The sequence below is a fragment of the Rousettus aegyptiacus genome, unplaced genomic scaffold (assembly GCF_014176215.1).
Source record: "Rousettus aegyptiacus isolate mRouAeg1 unplaced genomic scaffold, mRouAeg1.p scaffold_m13_p_14, whole genome shotgun sequence".
NCBI classification, from domain to species: domain Eukaryota; kingdom Metazoa; phylum Chordata; class Mammalia; order Chiroptera; family Pteropodidae; genus Rousettus; species Rousettus aegyptiacus.
This window is the reverse complement of record NW_023416289.1, coordinates 54,407,353-54,422,375: the sequence shown is the minus strand read 5'-3', so window position 1 is coordinate 54,422,375 and position 15,023 is coordinate 54,407,353. Positions and strand designations below refer to the sequence as shown.

Sequence of the window (15,023 nt, the reverse complement as noted above, 5' to 3'; positions counted from 1 at the left end):
AACCCAAGGTATAGTTATTAGCTGTTATTATCATATACTCTGTGATATCCATTCTCACTGCTCCAGATAGTAATTTGGTACATTCAGTTTCTAATAATTCACAGTCAAAATTTACTCTCCCTAAGTCTTTTCCTTTGCTACCAGTAACTTTAATGAGGAAAAAATTGATTTGTTTCTTCTCTACTTTTTCCTTAAATAAAGCTTTGGGGAAAGTTGGAACAGCTCTGTGCACCTGTTGAATGTAGATGAAGTAGGAACTGTAGCCATTAGCAATATTTGCATCTCATCCTTCCTCATTCTACTTCTCTGTGTGGATGCTGCTGTCAGTGCCCTACACAGGCCGTGTTGGGGCTTGAAGATGAACTGCAGTTCATTGAACTTTCCCCCATCCTCTGGCCAGTTGCCGTAATCATTAGAAATTTTCAGAAAGGGTCAAATACGTAAAAGTAATAATGTATGTTGGAAAAACCTGCTTTGACAGTGGTGCGGGATTGGGTAGTTAGGGTTTGAGTCCCATTTAATTCTATCTCTAAATAAGTTTCTTCTTAGGGCCTCCTTGTCCTTCCTGTAAGATAAAGGAGACTGGAACTATGTTACAACATTTCCTTTTAGCTTTGATGTTCTCATTCCCAGAAACAGGTCTCGAAAGATCACTGTATCCTAGCAATAAGTGCAGAAAACAAAGGGCATTTAAGCATTAAAGTGATTGGTATCTTAACATTTTTAGAGACCGTCATAATAATTTGATTAGTGCAAGAAAGAAGATGATTTTGGGAAAGAGGGATGGTGCTAGAAGCAGAAATCTAGCATATAACACTTTACAGCCGTCTGGTGTTTTGAGAGGACTATACATTTTCAAAGTGTGTTTTCTAAACTGGAATGTGTGATAGCCACTCACCGTTAGCTAAATTTTAGCATAGTTCTCATGAAAATTGTTTCTGTTTCTCAGCTGGAATTATTTAAAAATTTGACTCAAGGGGGGACTCATTTAGAGCTCTCGCTGGTGTGTACTACTAATCTGTTAAATACTGTTTGGGGGCCCACATTGTGACTGTCACAGAACCAAAAGTCTTGTTGGGGAAAAAGTCAGATACACATGGATGCACAGTTCTCTTTTCCACTCAGTAAATGACACCACTATCAGTCTGTGCCATGCAAGGCAGAAATCTAGAAATCATCCTTGACACGCCTTCCTTCTCAGTCTGTATATTTATTACATTTATTGACAAAACTTACTGAGTTTAATATCCTCGATACCTGTTGTCTATCCTCGTCTCTCTTAATCAAGCCCTAGCTTTTCCCCCTTCCTTGAATTACTGTCACAGGCTTCTAGCTGGAATCTACTTCCTGCCTTCTTTCCCTCTGTTTTCCAATATCTAAACTGATCCTTTTAAAATAAAAATTTAATCATGACCCTTACTTTTAAAATAAAGACCAAAATAGTCGACAGGGTCTACAAGGCCCTACTAGTCTGGCCCCCACACTTTCAGCCTCATTTCACACAGGATTCCTTCCTATTCTCTTTGCTTTAGCCACATTTGTTTTCTTTTAATCCTTCATATTTGCCTACTCTCTTTCGCTAGGTTCTTTGTCAGCTGGCTCACTCATTTCCTCAGAGAAGCTTTTCCTTGGCTTCCCAAACAGGTAAAATCTGTTATTTGTTTTCATAATGCCATGTGCCTCCTGTTTGCAATAGTGCTGCACTTTTCTGTTTATTTGTGTGATTATTGTGATTTTGTCCCTCACTACACTATAAATCCTCCGAGAGCACAGGGAAACCTTCAGAGGACTCACATTAAATGAGTGTGTTTGAGCTTAAGGTAATTAGAGGTCACAGAAGTAGCATTCCAATGGGTGTAAAGTGCAAAATTACACTGGGTAGAAGTAACCCTAACTCCGTAATAAAGACAGAGAAGCGGAGTTGGGGGATGGCGTGGACCGACGACGTCTGGCAGTGAGTCTCACGAGCCTGTGTGTCGGATGCTGTTATTGTAAACTGTGTAAGTTGGTCGTACCCTTGGAAATGCAAGTCAGGTAAATGAGATTCCCTTTTTGTTTTGGAACAAAGTCAGTGCCAAATCAAACAACGTGTGGGGAGACTTGAGCACTCGTTTCCGTGACTTCATTGGATTTTGGTGTGCTGCTTGACAGGACTCAATGTTCTTTATCCTGCTTTCTGAACTTTAAGGATGGAGTGGGGGAAGGGGCAAGCCGTAAAAGAGGGATGCGTAGTTAGAAAATGACAGGACCTCTGCTTTGCTTTTGAAAATAATGGATTTTTTCAAAAAATAAGAGCTGTTCGATAAAGTGGAAAGAGTATGGACCTGGGTTCAATTCTTAACTGCAACTCTTTTAAACGGCTTGAGATATAATTCATATACCACATGATTCACCCACGTAAAGTGTACAATTCGGTGGCTTTTAGTATATTCACAGAGCTGTGTAAGGATCGCCACAGTGATTGTAACAACATTTCGTCATCCCCCAAAGAAACTGCACCCCCGAGGCATCATCTTGACCCTAGCAGTTAATAACTCTTTTATCTTGAATGACTCACCTAAGCTCTCTGAAGCCCTCAGTTTACTTTTCTTCATTTGGTCTCTTTAACAGCTGTCAAGAAATTGAACTAGGTTATTATCCCCTTCTTGGATCCAAGATCTTAAACTGATCTTGTTAACAGGAGAGATTGTTGGCCACCACTAGTCAGAGGTCTTTCTACGTATGCTAATAAGACAGGTGTCGTCTGTCTCTGTTCATTCGAGTGTTTTGGCGTACGTCCTTGGCATTTCGATGTAGAAACGCTAGATTAATTTGCCTTCACATTGTTTCATCTTGGTACATTCGGCCTCGTGTATATCGTTTTAACCATTCATTCAACTTTGAATATATCAGTATTCTTCATGAATCTCAGTCTGCATGTTTAATCATTTTGTCACTAGATATTTAAGACCTTGGTAAAAATGTTCATCAGAATTGGACAGAAGTGGGGTGGAGAAGACTGGCATTTGCCTGCGATAGAAACCTTGTTTCTTGCAGGTGGTCATCGGTTATCCATTGTGCTTTGTTGTGGAAGCCATTATCGGGTTGGGGACGGCAGTAGTGGGATTTGGGGCCTATTCTCCACTTCCCGTGGTGCTTCCTCAGATTCCTGGAACATCACGCTTTAACCTAGAAGCGTGTTCTGTGGCTGTAGAAGCACAGACGAAAGCATGTGCTGGGGAAAGTAGGATTTTAGTCATACTAGATTTACATTTTACTCATGTACCTGAGGCCACTGTGTCCTCTTACCTTAGGTTTCTTCACGTTGTTCACAACAATATCATGGGAGATTTGGACACATGTTTTGTCCCTTGCATGAAAAAAGTTACTAAAGAAAAAAAAAAAAGGAACGCTGATGTGTCTTATTCATGGCTATATGCTGGGATTTTAGACTCTGTTTCCCCTTTTAAGGCTCACAAACCACTTGTGTAGCAATTTGTGTCAGATATTCAGATGAAATTCAATAGATTATAGTTTATGGAATCTACTTTCTTACTCCAAACTGTTGTTTCATGTCTTTTATTCTCAGGAAGTGCCTCTTTCTGGCCCGGGACAGATTCCTTTGAGTCAGACACTGACAGTTCCTCCACGTCTTGGGTTGTTTTCTTGTCTTTGCTGTTATTTGTCCTATACCACATAGTCTGAAGTTCATTTTCATTGGTAGAAAAGGAGGAAATAAAACAGATAAGGAAATCTTCTATGTACTTCCTTTTGTACACCACCACCCTGAGCAGTAGATCTTAGATCTTACCTTGCCTTGTCTCAAACACAGAAAAATAGGAAAGCCCTTTTTGCAGTCCACCCCATTTTTCTAAGCTTCAGGTCATTTTTGGAGTGAAGAATCATACCTTTTCTGCCTTTCCATTCTAAATAATGGTAAGTTTCATCCTTCTTGTTGTAAGCAAATTCAGAAGGGTTTGTTTAGTCACTTGGATCCATACACTGAACATTTTAGTTAAACAGGCCTTTCCACTTTGGGTCGGAGATGACTGTTAATAAGGTGTGAGAGATGAAAACAGATCCTGACCGCCTCTTCTTAATCAGAATCCAGATAATGAGGACCACACTGCCTCTGCGTCCGTAGGAAGCTCACTGCCTCCACTTCCTGTTTTCTTATGGCTCAGGTGAGATGAGTTGTCTCATGCAGTTATTAGTAAGCTTTGTTGAGCCCATGAACCTTCCCTGAAAATCCCACGAGGTTATGGATGTGAGGAGGCATTCCACAGTCCACTTAATGCTTACGACAGTAACTACCGTAATCTATTATCTGTGGTGAGCCACACATTGATTATGCTAGGCAGTCAACTTACATTTTCTGCTTAATCCTCCCAACAATGTCGTAAGAAAGTTATGATCTCCTTTTTACTGACCAGGAACCTGACACTTAGAGAGGTTAAATGAATTGCTTTCAGACCTCATAGAAATCATTTATTCTGTATCTGCATTAAAAAAAAAAAATGCACGGAGTGGATAATCCGTGTAAATGGAGGGACGAGTGTCTTCATTTATGTACAGGAAGATCTACTTAAAATGAAAAGCTATGAAATCTTGGCACAGAAATAAAATAATAATTTGAAATAAAAATTTCATACAGTGTACTTGACAGAACAGAGATCACTTAGAAAATAAATCACTGAACTTTGAGGTCAGTAAGAATAATCTTGAAGAACAGAAAGAAGAGATTGGAATGATAAACAGAACCTCAGAGACCTGTGGGCTAATTTGAAAAAAAGGTCTATATGTAATTGAAGGTCTTGAAAGAGAAGAAAGGGAGGAAAAGTCAGAAAAAATTCTTTGAAGGAACGAGGATAAACATTTCCTAAATTTAATGAAAAAATTTAGTAGAAATTATTACTGTTTGCCGTAGTGTTTCAGGAGAAGGGGGGAAAAGGTGAACATAGAACCTGGGAAGAAGCGAGGCTTGATTTTTGTCCTCCTTTCCCCCAAATGTCCGGTGTTAACAAGCCTGATCAATTTCGGTCCCTGTCGTGTTTCTTTCTGGGTCTTACAGATCGCACTGTTATGACATCAGGAGATTAAGCTGCAGCCAACACTAAATCTCACGACGTGGTAGAATGTGGTGGTTTTTGAAACGTGCCAGGCAGGGCTGGTTTCTTTTGGAAGTCTGCAGCGAACACTGGCTCTTTTTGTGTGCTCTGCTTTTCCCTTTCTTTTTTTTTGCTTTCCTTTGTTGCCACCCTCTTCTTGTTTCTGAGAAACGGCAGAAAGGAGACTGATGCATTCGAGGTAGACTGGCTACATCAAAGGCAGCGCACTTTATTGATACCGCAGTCAGCTTGACAGAGAGCAGCCTCTGGGGAGGCTTTCACTGGGTCTCTGCTTTTCTCCCCTAGATGCTGTTGCTGGTGGCAGCATTGGGAGTCACGTGGTAGTGAGTTGTCCTTAATGTGCCTTGGTTGAAATGTGGAAGCCAGAGTCCTGTGATTGTAACCTTAACCTTTTTAGAAATGCATGCTTATGTGCTCACACCTGGCAAGTATGCACCGGTGAGGCCATACTGATTGTTAGAAGTTTGAAGAGCTTCCCCAAGTCCCCATTCCTACTTCTTGCTCCTAGTGTCCTTGGACCTCCCCAGATGGTCCCTTCTCTATCAACACAGCCGCTGTGATCCAGCAACCAGCGAGTTAAAGTCTGGCATAAGGGATGGGCACCTCTGTCTGTTACAGGTTTCATTAGACCACTGACTTCCCTAGTGATCCATATTCAGACCTCCGCTGCCTGTCCCCATCTTGTGTGTGTGCATCAGAATGTGCCCTCCAGAGGCGTTAGGAATCCAGTTACAGATTGGGAGAGGTAGTGTAGTCTGGGATTAACAAAGAAACTTTGGAGTCAAATTGACCCCAGAGTCTACCACTTTTGCGCAGGGTGTTCTTACACAGTTCTTGGAACCCTGATGTCCATTTTCTTGTCAAATAGGAATAACATCTACTTCTCAGGATGTGACGCTTAAAACAATCTGCATGTATAGTAATAAGTCTTCCACATAATTATTTTTGCCTCTGATTTCCTTTTGGTTTCATCATAACCAGTTATTCTAGGTCATTTCTAATTTTGCAGATTTTGTGTATAATTTTGTTTTAAGGAAAAAATTTCAAAGAGGGAGTTAAAAACTGGTAATTTCTTATTCATCTATCTATATAGAGAAAAGACAACTTCAGAGATCCATTGGGTTCCCCAAGATTATACATCTAGTAAATGGTGAAGTTGTTGGCCTATATCTGAATGTCAGCTAAGGAGTGTCTCCTTGGAGACGCCATAACTGAGTTTTTAGATTTCCCAACTTGTCCCGTCCCCCCACCCCCACTCCTCTCTTGTGCTGGGTGAGAGGCATCCTGTAGGTGGCTGCATTCTTTGTTTGTTTGTTGCTGTGACCTGGGATTAGTGATCGGGGGTGTATGATGAAAGGTCACGGGGTATGTATCTTTGGTCCGTCTGTCTTGTTTGGCAACTGCTTTGTCTTCATTTTTCCTCCAGCCTTAGAGCAGACTTCAAGATGTCTAATTCCCTGTGTGAAAAGCCAGTAGTATCCTTTTCAGTATGTGCCATGAAGGGATAGGATGGGCTCTTCTCTGTTACAGTTTGTGAAATTTAGCATAGTGCTGACAGAAACATCCTTCCCTTTCACTGCAGTTTTGAATGTGAAAGACTCCCTGTTCACTCTCTTTACTAAGCTTGGGTATTGGTTTTGAAGCTTAATTATTTTCTTTATCAGATTTTTGTAGAATTTAAGGGAAAAAATTCTCAGAAGTTCCTGTTGCTTACGTAACAGCGACTGAAATTTTGGGCAGCAGCTTTCAGCTGGCGGATGTTCGCCTGTGTTTGTGTAGAAGGGAGTTGGTTCCCAGCTGACTCTTGAGCTTGTAAACATTTCCATTTGGACCTGGGTAGGAACATGTCAGTCTGTGGAGTTGCTTTACTTGTTGGGTGACTGCACAGCTGACTTTTTCCCATAGACTATTATCTACTTTTTTTTTTCCTCGAAAAACAGAACGGGGCTCATCTCTGAGTTAGGCTACAGTGGTAAACTGGGGGCGCGGGAACAGGTGGGTTAGTCTGCGGAGACGCTTTAGCAGGTGCACGTCTCTGCCTTCCTCCTCCTCTCCCTTCAGCCTTAATTGGTGTAATGCTTCCTCCTCCACCAGGCATTTTCCATTCCTTTTCATCCTCACTGTGCTCAGTCCCCGGTGTACTAAATCACCTGCCTCATTTGGTTATAGACTTAGGGTACCAAGGGATCCGAAGGTGGAGTCATGCGTGTTAAAGGGGGAGGAACTTTCAGACGGCCGGTTCCACACCTTCCGATTGCACTGTGAGGGATGAAGGTCAGGGGCCTTGCCGATTAGTGAGGGCGACGTTGTCTTCCGGAGAGGCAAAGAACGTGGGATTTGCAGTCAGATCTGAGTTCGGATTTTGGCTTCCACTGTTTACTGGCCATGCAACCTTATACTGGTAATTTTAAGCGTAAATCTCATTTGTAAAATTGGTTAATGTGAGGATTAGCAAGGTGCCTGGAACAGAGTGAGCTCTTTTTATAAATACCAACGGAGATGATGATGATAGTTATGTCTTCGTAATTGATAAGCTATAAGATGTGAGAAATATGGAATTAAGGTGTGTACTTTCTGGATGAACTAATGGGAAGAGCACCTGTTGGGGGAGTGAAGGGAGGCCACAGCTGATCTGTCAGTGAGTTACATGTGCGTGGCGTGGTTTTTGAAGAGTCTGAATTCTGAAAGCCAGTGAGTGCACATGTTTACCGCCCGGTGTGTTTCCGGTGTGTGCTTGAGAAAGAGTGAGGGAGGGGAGTATATTTTTTAAAATGCGCTTGGTCGAGGCTCAGAAATGGATTTTAAGTGCCAGGAAGCAGCTTGTAACAAGAGGATGAGATCACTTGGTATAATTGGAGTTCATTGCTAATCCTTTTACTCTGTTCTCTGAACATGTACAGTGTCTCTATTTCTGTACAGACAGATGAGATAGAAAGTGACCAGGTCTTTCCATAGAAATGTCATGTGCCAAGCTGAGGAGGGAGGAGCCCAGGGTGAGGAGCATGCGGGACAGAGCTAGCAGTCAGTTTGCAACCTCATCTTTGCTTAGCTTTTTCCTATAGTAGGTAGTGGGGCAGTTTTGTTCTGTGCAAATGCTTCTGGAAAGCGTTTTAGAACGTGGTCTTTACTTTGGTTGTACCATCATTTGGGAAGCAAAACAGAGGGTAAGAAAGAGGAATCAGGGATGTATTTTTAAAACTATGAAAAAAATCTTGACCTATGAGCTTTTACCTCATGGGGTGGAGGCTGAGATTGGGTTGGCATGTGGTTTTTACCATTGCTACTTCCTGCTGATGGAGAGCCAGCCACAGCGACAACTGTTCTGAGCCCAAGTCTGATAGTTGAAAACACCTTATTCAAGTCATTTGAAGGGGAATTGCTATCACTGAGGTTTTGACTTTAAACTTCCAAAGCAGTGGTTATTCGCGTGTGCTCTCTTTTTAAGGATTCTGCTGTTGCTACAAAGAGTAAGGCCTTGGTTTCTTGGTTGTTTCCCATCTTACATAACTTTTTTTTTTTTTTTTTTTGTCTTAGTGGCTGTCTCATGCCAGGTGTGCCTGTTTGCCAGGTGCTGTCAGTGAAACACAAAGTTCCTGGCATGTCTACTCTGCATCGGCACTGTACCATTTAGTGCCCCACGGGTTTATTTGGCCTGTAGCAGTTCTCAGAGGCAAGCGATTAGTAACTGTTTCAGGCAGTGGAGAAAGGTCTTGGCGTTAGCAAAGGGTTAGACCTCAGCTCCCCCTCCCCAATGGCCCACCTACAGGGGCCATGGCAGTCTAGCCATTTGTCAGTCATCAGTCGACATGCATTGGTCGAGCTGTGATTCTTTGCTTAGGCTGTGCCAGATTTGTGAAGCAGCCTTACTTCTTGCATCTTGCAGATCAGTCTCAATTGTGGCCACCTTCTCACCACAGCCGTTCTCTCACTGAACCAACCGTTTGCTGTCGTAGGGGGCCTGCCGTGGGGCCTGCTGAATGTATGTGGAGAGTCAGCCAGGATCGCAGAGCTCTCCGGAGACTTTATTTGCACTATCTACGTGTGTTGCTGTGTTCACAGTCCGTGTGTAGCGCACACTCAGTATTCATCGAAACTCACGAGTCCCTTTTGTTGCCTTTCACTGCCTTTTGTTTGCTCGCCCAGTGTTTTTTGTCTTCTTACCCCCTCCCACGTGAAATTGCTTTCCGGATGGCCTGGGCTCTCTGAAGACGCAGGGGCCCACTCCCAGCGAACAAAACCTGCAAAACAACAGTTTTACTTTCAGGACAGTATGCCTAAAAATCCGTAGTCTTTTCTTCTTAATTCTCTTTTCCACTGTACATTCTCAGGAAAAGTAGCCAATGAACTGCTCGTTGTTGGCCAGATTATTAGCATTTGGATTGTTCTGTTATTGATTTTATGAGTCACCTATATTGTATATGTTTTTTTTGAGTTTCGAAGTGTTGTATTTTTAAGGGAAACGGTATTGTGTAGTAGATTCCTGACTTTCATTAGTTTAAATAGGTTATATATTCAAAGTCTCACCTGCATAGCAACATGGTCTGTTTCCACATTTACTAGAAACAATAATTAATCATTACGCATTTTTGTTAATGTGCTGTTTATCTCCTCATGCACGACTAGAAATGCTAAGATGTTTTAAAGCAACAGGTCTGTATTTATGGTAACTTTATTTTTTTAACTTAATTCCAGTGGGGAAATTAATTTCCCTCGCATGCATTGTTTGATAAGCTATTAACATATGTGGCACGCTAAGATTTTCCTATTAAGAGGAATTCAGAATATATGAAATTCAGGGAATAATCTCTAAAGTCTCTCTTATATCTGTTATTTCTAATTCCAGAACAAGTGTAATAAAATATCACCCAAATTTAGACTGGCAATGACTTTTAAATAATTTGATGAAAAGCTGCCTTTTGAATCATTCTTTTTAAATCATTTCAGTGAATTTATCAAGGTTAGGAGAAATCGCAGAACATGAATTTTTCTCACCTAGTAGTTGATCTTAAACTCAGTTGAGACGTAATTTTACCTGTTACCTTAATATTGTCAAACACTCGTTATGTTTTTATGAAACAGTATGTCTGAATTGAAAGTGAATTATCTTTATTAATAGCCCAGCAGAATAAGTCACAACTCTTGTAAATTGTTGGTTTTCCTAACGTGTAGCAACATCCTCTCACTGCACGGTGGATGTGACAAGTGCACGTCGTTTCCTGTAGCACAAGCCTACATGGTACCGGGAGGAGAGGTCGCTGAGGAATACCTTTCCTGTTTAGTGAGAAGTTGAGGAACCGTTCTGTTACTTCCTTGAAGACTGTGTCTCAAGATCCCTGAGACAGAATAACCATCTTAACAATTTAAAACATTGAAACATTTCTAGTATCTATTTCTTACATCTCTTCTGTCTGCCGCTTATGGGACTAATCTGATAGCGCTTTTGTCATCTGATGTGTCTAAGACAGTGGGTGGTGTGTCACTGAAATAATTTCTAACAGAGTAGCCCCTCCATGCCCTGGGATTTGTCCAGGTAAGGTCGCCGAGCTCAGTAGTATCTTCATTGTGTGAGGGCCCACTTGCTTATATTTAATCTTTCCAAACGGTTTATAACTGGGTCAGTCCATTGCACTGCTTGCTTTTTGGATGGTAAAGGTTCAGGAGGATAAAGGAAGTATAAAGGCTTGAATTTGGCAGTCTCTTTGCCGGATATCTATTTTAACCCCCCGTGAAGTTAATTTACATAAAACCCAGCTGTGTATGAAGTTTTCTAAATTTAAAGTCTCATATTCTTATTACTGTAGGGATAAGAGTGACAGCATTTATTGAATTTATGCTCTTGCTCTCCTGTGTCTGGACTTCCTGGCAGCTTACAGTTCCGTTTCCTTTGGATAACAGGATACAGCTGGCCGCAAAAGTCTCACCTGTGGAATAGCCATTTGGAGTTTTCTTCTCCATATAGAGCTTAGCAAAGCAGCAGAAACCATTTCTGCAGGAAACCACAGGCCTGTGTTAAACCCAGAGAGAATTGAAATAGCGTGTACATGTGTTCCTCTTCCCAGGGGCACCAGCCATCACATGGGGGCCTAAGTATAGCGTTAAGCAGCGCTTTGCACTCCTTTTTGCTTTGAGCTTGTTCAGTTAGGTGCTGCTGACTCCCCCTGCTCTGGGACCTAGCACCTCTCTAGCTGATGAAGCACATTGATCAGCCTGGATTTCTTAACACATGGCAAGATCTATATAACATTTAATGAGCTATTAGATTAACCTTCTGGCACTAGACTAACCTTAGGTATTTTGATTTTTGTTCTTAGAGCTGTAGCTGTAGGTCCTTGCCATCAAGTGGTGCAGAAAAGCCACTGATTAATTTGTCTCCGATGTTTGTATTGGTCATTTCTTTAGTATTTGTGTGTGCTCAGCACTGTGCCAGATGCTGTGGCAGGAGCAGTAGTGGTGTGGAGAAGCACTGCAGATGACATCAGTGTGGTAGACTCGAATAAAGAAGTTAGGCAGAAAAGGCAAGCCCAGAAATGAAAAGATGCGAGACAGTACGCGATTGATTGCTGATCGTGGGTGCTAGATTATCAGCAGTACTCCTCATCTCAGAATCGTCAAAGGTGGAGGGCATTGTCATGAGCAGAGGTGGGCGGACCGGGCTGAGCACGGTGCGTGCAGATGGTATGTGCTGGAACTGGATGGAAGCCGTTGGGTGGGGCAGAAAGGAGTTCTAAATAAGGCTGCATAGATAATGCACTGGGCGCTGTCCAGAGGCAGGAGGAGGGGGAGCGGGGAAGCCTGGATGGCTGTCGAGAGTTCACCAAAGATAAAGGGCCTATTTAGTAGAGCACCATCTCTGCTGGGGTCTGCATTTCCCTCAGCGCCCTTTATTTAGAGTTAAGTATCAACACAGTGGTTAGGATGATCCGGGAGACTTGGGGGTTGAATGTGATGTGCGGTTAGTGCTCATACCAGGTGGTAAGAACAGGAACTTAAATTACTGAATGTTTTCTTACTGCCTACCACTGTGTTAAACAGTTTGTACACAGTCTTTTGTTTTTCTTTCCCATTTTACAGATGAGGGTAAAGCTTAGAAGTTAAGTAACTTGTCCAAGGGTAATGCAGCCAGAAGCGCCTCTCACTGGAGCTCAAATCCAGCTTTGTCTCTCTCCTTCTCTGAAGTAGATTGCCATTCTCATTTGTGTCCTGACGACCTTCTGTTGCCTAGGAGGTTGTGTCCAATCTGGATGAGGACTTCGCAGTCATCTGTGTGTTGTGGTGGTTGTTGTTGTTGTTGTTGTTTTTTAGTATCTTCATTATTCATCAAAGTGGCTTATACAGAGTTGTTTAAAATGAATATGATATTGAGGGTTTTTTTAATAGAGAAAAGGTAGATCTTAATCTCTTCGCTGGCCAGTGCCAGCCCCAAGCTGCCTGTGTGTGCCTGCGGACGCAGGGTCTGGGCTCAGGAGCTGCAGATCGTCGGCCTCTCTACCTTAGGCTTCGAAACTCTGGAAGAACTAAGGAGGGTTAAAAAAACTGTGTGATCGCCTTTTATTTTTAAGCCTTACTTGCCCTGGCTTGAGTCATGGCAGATCTCAGTGCCATCCCTTAGCTTCCTAAAGAAAAGAGGTCGGGACGCCAAAAGAACTTTCTCAGAGGTGGCTTACAACTGTGCAGGCGGAGGGGGAGCTACAGAATGAAAAAAAGCATTTTAGGAAGGTTACGTCAGGTGCAGATGGAGCCTGGAGAGATTTTTTCAAGGTGGTTAGGGCCTGGCGCTCAAGTCTACAAGCAGAGGCGGGTAGACTGGACAGAGATTCCTGCTCGGGGAAGGAGGGTAATGCGAGCTGCTTCTGAGACCCCTCCTACTGATAAAGTTCTGTGGCTGTGACAGGAGTTAGGCAGGGTTTTGGATGTGGAGATTGATTGGGAAGCCAGCCCTCGCTTAGTGCGCCTCAGGGAAGCCGTGATGGGGTCTGGCCTGGCCTTACTGGTTCTAATGCACAAACAGATACTGGCTCTGTCCGGGTTCGAGTTTAGGCTACATGATCACAAACTTCTTACAGCGCTATCTTTTGTGAATCTTTGAACCTGTAGTTGCGCATGAACAAAAATTGGAGCTGAGCTTAAAAAAAGAAGGAGAGAAGATTAAAAAAAAAAAATATATCGATGCTACTAGCACTGACTGTATGGCCGTGAAGTCTCTAGGGCAGAGCCGTGGCGCGGCGGTTGGCGCGTTTTCCTCTGTCCTCCTTCGCCCCCAAGGCCAAGCAGCTCTGAGGTCTGTGAACTTAGCGTTGCTTCTCCTGACTCGGCTCCCATCGTCTCTCGTTTGGACTTTTCATTTTTATGCGTAATTCTTAACTCACCATGCCGTCTTGTCTTTAGATGTACTTACTGTTCCTTCTGCATGTCCCATTTTTTTTTCATGTTCCATTTACCTGCTTCCCATACGCTTCTCCTGTGTTCATTTGGTGAAACTTGCCTCAGGGTTGGCCCGTTCTGGTAAGCTGCCTGGGCCTCCACCTTCTAGAGTTTTTTGCTCCTTCCCGATCCTTGTAAAATTTTTATTGTATTTGTCGTGCCGTAATATAATTATCTGTTTACACATATATGTCCCTTACTAGATTGGTAGGGGCCATGTATGATTTATCCCTAAAGCTCAACCATTAGAAATTCGAGATTACCTGCCGCTGAGCCTCTGTGCCAGGCGGGTAGTGCACACGTATATGGGGGAAAGGAGACCCCGAGCACCGAGAAGGTTGCGGTGCGCTCTCCCGTGGGAATGGCACAGGGCGCTCCGAGGTGAGCGCCGGAAAGAGTTCTGATCTTTAAATTAAATTTATTTATTTTAATTATCACGGTAAGAGTTCTCAATTTTTGAAATGGTTGGTTTGTCAGGCCTAAACAGAACTGGTCCGTAGGAAAGGGGCCGAGATCACCAAGCTGGCAGGTTCAAGAGTTTGCAGTTTGCGGTATAATTACCTGACACAGTTTTGGGGGCCTATGATCCTCAACCCCGGACATTTCATTAATTGCGGAGTACCTCTTAAAGGCTTCTCTAGTATAATGTGTGGGTATGTCTAAAGAACAGTGTGTTTGGTTTATGTTGCATACATATGGGTACAGACATACTTATTTTAATTGCATTTCTTTTATCAGTTCTAAGGACCATTAACGTTAATAAAGATTGTAGATTTCTTTAGTTTGCATATTTAGGAAGAAATGCCCTGTACTCATTTCCAGTTCAGTCGTGGTGCATTTATTGACAGGGGACTTAAAACAGATGTGCTGTGTATAAAGTTTTCTTCCCGATTACAAAAGCAATATCTATCCATTGTTTGAATAGTTGTGATTAAGAAGCAGATAATTTAGGAATGAAAACTCTCTGTAAACCCCAGAAATATGTATACTTAACATTGTGGTATTTGTTCATCCAGATTCTTTTCTGTGGTTATTTCGTAATATTTTAGAATTGTAATTTAGCCACCGATATATTTTAAGACAGAAAATACAGCGTACCTGAAACCTTTCATTTTACCATTTATGGTTTTATAGTATATTACTTGGTAGTCTCCATTGAGATGCAGAAAACTCTGTAAGAAGAAACTGGCTTCTCCTCTGTGCCCAGCAGTGTGCTTAAACACTTAACTTGGACTGTCTCTCTAATCCTTCCATCAGCTCCTTCATATAGGTAGATGTTACTAGTCTCTTTCTACACACAAGGAGGTGGATTCAGACCAATTAAGTGACTTTCTCAAGGTCATACAGTTTATTCAAAAAGAACTTGGGATGCTTACCTGTTTGATTAGGTTTTTTATCTAGAGAGAAGAATTGTGCAGCACCCTATGTCTTTCCTGTATTGAAAAGTGTTTTTTAGCTAAAATATCTTTGAAACATACAAAGATGTTGAATGAA

General features: G+C 42.3%; 1 protein-coding gene across 12 annotated transcripts in view; it reads left to right on the top strand.

Annotated features, from left to right (window-relative positions):
* AKAP13 (A-kinase anchoring protein 13) overlaps positions 1–15,023 on the top strand; it is a 235,136-nt gene that overhangs the window by 36,485 nt on the left and 183,628 nt on the right. Inside the window, exon 1 of one of the 12 annotated variants that reach the window (XM_016151659.2) lies at positions 7,479–7,509. The exons of 9 other annotated variants lie outside the window; for them this stretch is intronic. In XM_016151659.2, the coding sequence (XP_016007145.2) occupies positions 7,494–7,509 (16 nt within the window). In that variant the 5' untranslated portion in view covers positions 7,479–7,493. Of the gene's footprint in view, positions 1–7,478; positions 7,510–7,531; positions 8,576–8,642; positions 11,784–15,023 lie in introns of those variants that run through there. 2 more of the 12 variants (XM_016151660.2, XM_016151657.2) reach the window with 2 other exon arrangements.